At 38.0% G+C, this 6,337-nt stretch overlaps 1 protein-coding gene across 1 annotated transcript; it reads left to right on the top strand.

The window, feature by feature from the left end:
* LOC129791275 (medium-chain acyl-CoA ligase ACSF2, mitochondrial-like) lies at positions 1–1,777 on the top strand. Its single transcript, XM_055829346.1, has 3 exons — positions 1–503; positions 561–1,080; positions 1,148–1,777. Exons 1-3 carry the CDS (start codon positions 1–3, stop codon positions 1,775–1,777), a joined length of 1,653 nt encoding a protein of 550 aa, XP_055685321.1.
* Positions 1,778–6,337: the final 4,560 nt, after the last annotated feature.

Below are 6,337 nucleotides of genomic sequence, written 5' to 3'. Positions count from 1 at the left end.
ATGAGTTACATTCACAACCCCGGAACGTATCCTCTGGTATACAGGACAGTTGGACAGCAACTGTCACATGCTGCTAAAGAATTCGGAGATTGTGAAGCCTTTGTGTGTGTGGAAGAGTCCAAAAGGATCACATTTGGACAGTTGAAGGATGAAGCAGATCATCTGGCAGCGGGCTTCAGGTGTTTGGGGCTCGAGAAGGGGGATCGTGTAGGGATTTGGGCTCCAAATGTTGCAATGTGGCCTGTTGTGATGTATGCTGCTGCTAGGGCAGGACTAATCCTGGTTACCCTCAATCCAGCCTATGAAGTCCTCGAGATGAAGTTCTGCCTCAAGAAGGTTGGAATTAAAGCTCTCGTGACTTCTGAAAACTTCCACCAAAAGGATTATTACGAGAAGCTTATTGAAATTGTCCCAAAGCTCAGTTCAAGTGATCCTCGAAGGTTACACTGCGAGGAACTTCCTCATCTCACGGCTATTGTAATTGATTCAGAGCGAAATTTTCCGTAAGATGAATTTTCTTAAGAAACTTTCAATTTTTTTTAATTGAAAATTACTTGCAGAGGAACTCTTCGCCTAAAAGATGTAAAATCCCTTCCTACTCCTTCACAAATAAAGTTAATTGAGGATCAGCAGAAGGATATTAGCCCTGATAGTGCATTTAACATTCAATTCACATCCGGAACGACGGGAAAACCAAAAGCAACACTCCTGAAGCATTTCGCCTTTATTAATACGGGCATGGATGTTGAAAGATTGGGAATTAAAAATAGAAAAATATGCCTTCAAGTACCTTTCTTTCATGCTTTTGGAATGTCTGTTGGGCTGATGTTTAGTGTATGTCGTAATGCAACTATTGTTGTTCCATCTGTACACTATAATCCTGAAAAGTCTCTTCGTGCAATCACAGATGAGGAGTGTTCAGTGATCTATGGAACACCCACAATGTATGTGGATTTAGTGAATAAGCAGAATGAAATGCGGGAAAATTTGAAAGTGGAATTTGCCGTAACAGCAGGAGCACCCTGTACACCGCAGCATTTTAGAGAAATGAAAGAGAAGTTGGGACTTAGGAATGTTATTGTAAATTAACATTTTTCTCTTAAATTGATCAGAATATGATTTTTCTTTAAAATTTCTTCCCTTTCAGACTTCTTTCGGTATGAGCGAATATACTGGATTGAGTTTTTCAAGCTTCCCTGGAGATGTGGATGAGGAGGTTTTTCACACAGTTGGGTACATTCAGGATCACATTGAAGTCAAAGTAATTGATCCTCGGGGGAATGTTGTACCATTTGGGACAGCAGGAGAGCTCTGTGTTCGTGGCTACTTCACCATGATGGGCTATTGGGATGACGAAGAAAAGACCAAAGAAGTTCTCAGCGCAGATGGATGGCTCCGAACGGGTGATCAATTCATCCTGCAACCCAACGGGTATGGGAAGATTGTGGGAAGGCTCAAGGAAATGATTATTCGCGGAGGAGAGAACATCTTCCCGAGGGAGATTGAGAACTTCCTCGCCACATGCCCAAAAATTAATGAAGCCTACATCGTGGGTGTTCCCGATGAACGTCTTGGAGAGGAAATGTGTGCTTTTGTACGTCTCCACAGAGGCTGTGAATCCTTCACAGCGCAGGATATTCGGGATTTTTGCAATGGGAAAATCGCCCATTTCAAGATTCCGCGATACATTGAAATTGTGCAGGAATTTCCGAAAACTGTCTCTGGGAAAATTCAAAAATTCCACCTTCAGCAGCAATTTAAACAGAAAGAAAAATAAATTTTAATTTTAGTGTTAAAATTAATAAATTATTTCTATTCAATTTTCCGCAATTCTTTGCTTAATTTTTGAAAGAAAATTCAAAAGAAAACTGAGCACAACATTCCCCTTTTCAACTCTGTTCTGTATAAGAGAAGATGGTCCATTTGGGAGTGCTTTGCAGTGTATGTAACATGGCAAATAAATCGATACAGCGAATGACAAACTGAGATTATATTGCCCAGCACTGTCTGAATATCAAGTGGCTTTCTCATCCCTCTTACAATATTTAGATGGCTTCGTCAGACTCTGCACAAAAGCCATCATGAGGTGAATCTAATAAAGTACATAACCCACCACCACCCATTCCATCATCTCTTATGTTTATAATTTTATCTTCCCACTGGGGAGAGTTTTTATTAAAAAACATTTTATGCCGTCATACCCGTATCCAATAGTATGCAGATGAAAATTTTATTCACCCAGAATTGATATCAATTTCCAAGCAAGGGGTGTGTGTGTGCCTTTTATCTCTCAACACGTGCCCAAACCACCCCCCTCATGCGCGATGCACAGAACAAGTATATTTCGTCCTGGGAAAGCTTCGGTGAATCCTCCACAATGTAAATTTATTCAAAAGCTCCTCTTGAAATATTTTACAGATGTCAGAAAATGGTGGAAATTCAGAAATGTATAACATGACTCCGTCGTGCTCAATTTTTTATCAACACTGTCGTCGAAATATTATTCTCCCACAGTCTGTGTATATGCAGGAATACATATTCAACGGAGTTCAGTGATTTACCAAATCACATCTCATTTCTTTACATTTCCACTCCCCTCCTCACCCCCGGAGGAATGATGAGGCATGGCACGGGGATTTGTGCATAAATTCCCACTCGATCACGCTGCATGAGACATTCTAATGGCTTCTCCCTGGCAGAGCTTTTGCCCTCCCGTGGTACTTTCGGGGCGTGCGGGAGTGTGGGAAAATGGGGGAAAATGCTCTAAAATGTATTTTCCAATTTCCACATCGAAGTGAAAATTTGAATGATGCAATATTTTGAACACAATATAATTGTTACGTGAACGTTTCGGAACAATTCATCAATAACAATCGTTGTGTATTGAATGATAGTTTCAGCAAGTTTAGTAGTTTGTAATTCACTCTACAGAGGCGTTGCTGTTCAAACCTTAACAAAAAGCTTTTGAAATTGATTTCAATTTATGAATTTATCACTTGATGATGCTATTTAAAAATCACTTAAAACAGGTACTTTTTGTCGAGCTTTTTATGGAGCTTTTTGTTCTCAAATTAAGGTGCGTAATAGAAGAGTTGGAGGAAATATTACGTACCTAATTGATTGGGCACGAGAAAGGTCTGAGAGGTCCTTTCATCTTCCTAAAAGGTCCAGTTCTCTTCTTAGAGAATTTTCAATTAGACAAAGCAAATATTGAAGGTGAGGAAGAATGTGAGTAATTTATTCCTGGTTCTGCGTCTTTGAAATATGCAAAAATTAATTTATTATTTATGTATATATATTACCTACATATGTACATAGCATACCTAGAATGCTACCTACTATATTTGTACAATTAATTAAATTGATGGGGTATTTTATTTATTGAGAAATAAATTTTCTCCTTGTGCTATTTAATTATTAATTGTTATTTAAATATTTTAGAAATTAAATACTTTTTGATTGCTTAAAAATTCTTCTTAAAGCACAATCTATATTAAAGAATACAAAACATTCCTTTTTTCTTCTCTCTATTCCACCCTATCTCACCCCTATTCTACAAATAAATGCCAAAGAATTAAATAAATCCTTTTTCTTAGGGAATATTCATTGATAGATGATGCCGCTAAAGCAATAATCTTTCCCCTAAATGTTTCTTTCTCTGAAATAATGCCAAGAATTTCAGCTCATTCCATCACTTTCCGCCCCCGCACGATAAATTCTTTTATTTAGTTCACTTCGACAAAATGATCCAGTCATTTGGTGCGGAAATAGCAGAAACAAATCCCCAATCTGTGCTTAATTCTTCCACTTGAGTGGAAAAAAAGACGAAAAAAATCCATTTATGTGCCAAAAGGCATCACGAGAGTCAATTTGCACGTGAGTTGAAAATCACCGCGTTTGAATTTTCCATTCTTCAATGTTTCACGCACTTTCAGTACCCACCCACCCCCACACTTTGGAGCTTTGAATGAGCTTTTCGTGTGGGCGGAGTGGAAATTAAGCAAACTTGCTGAATTTTCTATTATCCAAAGTTTTTCCTATTCATCCACCCACCCGCCTGTGCACGTCTTTTGGGTTCCCTTTGTTCCCGGAGAATCGTCCATTTGTGGGTGAATTAAGGAAATGGGTGGGTGGGATGATAAACATTTATGCTTATGTAGCTTCTGCAATAGCTCTATGGCAACATTCTAGCAGCGCCGTGGAAAATAAACGGCTCTAGCTGGGGCAAAAAGCCGCGCCAATTGCTTACCAATTTTCTTTTATTAAATTTGAACGTGCTCCCGGATCTCGCATTGTCCGCACTTTACGGCCCCTGTTCTCTCCTCACCCTCTCTCATTCCTCCGCTAAAAATGATGTGGCTTCAACTGATGGAATTGGTGCGAAAGCTCGTGAGTAGGAATTAGAATTAAATCATGTCCCGACGGTTCAACTTATCAAATTTTTGTCTGATTAATCGGATTTGGGGTAATTGTCGTGGGGGTGGCTGTCTTATCAGCTTTCTAATCTCCTTTTCGCAGAGGACTCGCCATCATTAATATTCCTTACTGGTCGCTCTTCAGACTCTCCAAAAAGTTCCAAAGGATTTGCAGATTGAAGGGTGGGTGGGTAAGAAGTTTGAGAGGAGTTTTCCCGGAAGAAATTACCAAAAGCAGCGACACTTTGTCATTCAAAAATATTTCTTAAAATTCTTCTCAGTCTTCCTCTTTTTTGGGTATATCTACATAAATAATTTAGAAAGCTTTGAAAGCTTTTTTTTTATCATTCTTTCTTTTTCTGATACATAATTAATTTAGTTAAAATAAGCTAATGATAAAATTATGACAATAAATAAAATTTTTATTTCATCAAGAGTCTTTAAAAATATTAAAAAACTTTTAAAATTTAGTTATTACAATCTTTAGGATCATTCGTTCGTTTTTTATCTTTTGTCCATTTGATTTAAAAGAAAGGTAAATAAATCATTAAAAAATCATTTCTTATTCATTTTATTCATTATTCGCTAAGGTTCGGATGACGTTCATTGTTAGAAGTTGCAGATAATTCTTTCCAAAATTTCCCAGTTAATTCTAATGAGGCCTGAAAAGTCTCTTTGGCAATTTTCTTTATTCTTTTTAATGCTCTTTAAAAGATTCCGGCATATCCTGATCGATTCCTCGAGTGAGAGGTTCTCTCATACAATAGCGCGTAAACTCCTTTAAAATACATTCATTCCTCAAATGAGTTATGGCCTTTTCATTTCCTTTTTAGATTTAATTAAATACAAATAATCTTCTTGCCATAAATCAAACAGTTAAATCGCATAAATTAAATTAAGGAACATTTTGCAATTAAGAATTGTTTTTAATTTCTTTGGAGGAGGCTTCCCTCTGGGACGTGGCGAAGATCGGGGGGGGGGGGGGTTTCTTGTAATGGTGGGTGATAAATGGAAGAATTATAAGCAAAAATTGCAAATGCAGAAAGGGGGTGGATATTCACAACATTCTCGCATAATTACATCCCACCCGGTGATCATCCAAAATCCACCTTCGTCGGCAGAATTTGCTGCTCTGAGATGCACAGAAAATGGCCCCAAGGAGAAAATGTTTTGCGTAATGTGAAGAAAATCTAATTATCATTCCGTACGAGGGGATGGGGGGTGTGGCACCATTTTAATTACTCTCCAGTTGAAATGTGCCATCGTTGGATTTTGGATCATTTGCATACGCCTTGTGTGGAGAGAGCCCCCCATGTGGGGGAATTTTCTTCTCAGTATGGCTGAAGAAATCAAAAATTCCCTCGAGAGAAATGCCTTAAGGGGTCTCTCAGTCAGGGGTGGTGCAGTCAACTCACACCCACCCTCCCCATTCAGAGGAATCTCATGAATTATGAGACTGAGAGAGGAGTAATAAAAAAAATATACCAAAAGATAGTGCAATTAATGAAAATGTACCAGAAAGCACTTTTAGTATTATTTCTAATTAGAATATCCTTTACAATGTAAATGAGAGGAGAAAGTTTCGCATCGAGCTTTTAAGCATTAATGCTAAAAACTTTCCCAAAATGGACTTCAATGGCTACCCCAATGCAACATCCTTTATTCTTCAACTTCCTCAGCCAGATTCTTAGTATTTCCTACACGTCCACACAGCTTCTCATTCTTTTTTTTGGATTTCCTGTTTTTTCTTCCTCATCCTCCTTCCCGCCCTGAAAATAAAGCTTCATGACTCACAAATGCACAGCCCGGAAGCAAGAACTGCAATAAATGTTGTGCTAATTGTGATGAAGAATCTCTCGAACAAATAAAAAAAATTAATACTTGACTAAAAATGCAAAATAGACATAGTTTACGAAAAAAAA

The sequence above is a fragment of the Lutzomyia longipalpis genome, chromosome 2, assembly GCF_024334085.1.
Source record: "Lutzomyia longipalpis isolate SR_M1_2022 chromosome 2, ASM2433408v1".
NCBI lineage: Eukaryota > Metazoa > Arthropoda > Insecta > Diptera > Psychodidae > Lutzomyia > Lutzomyia longipalpis.
The sequence above is the reverse complement of the archived record's forward strand: the minus strand, read 5'-3'. Positions and strand labels throughout refer to the sequence as shown.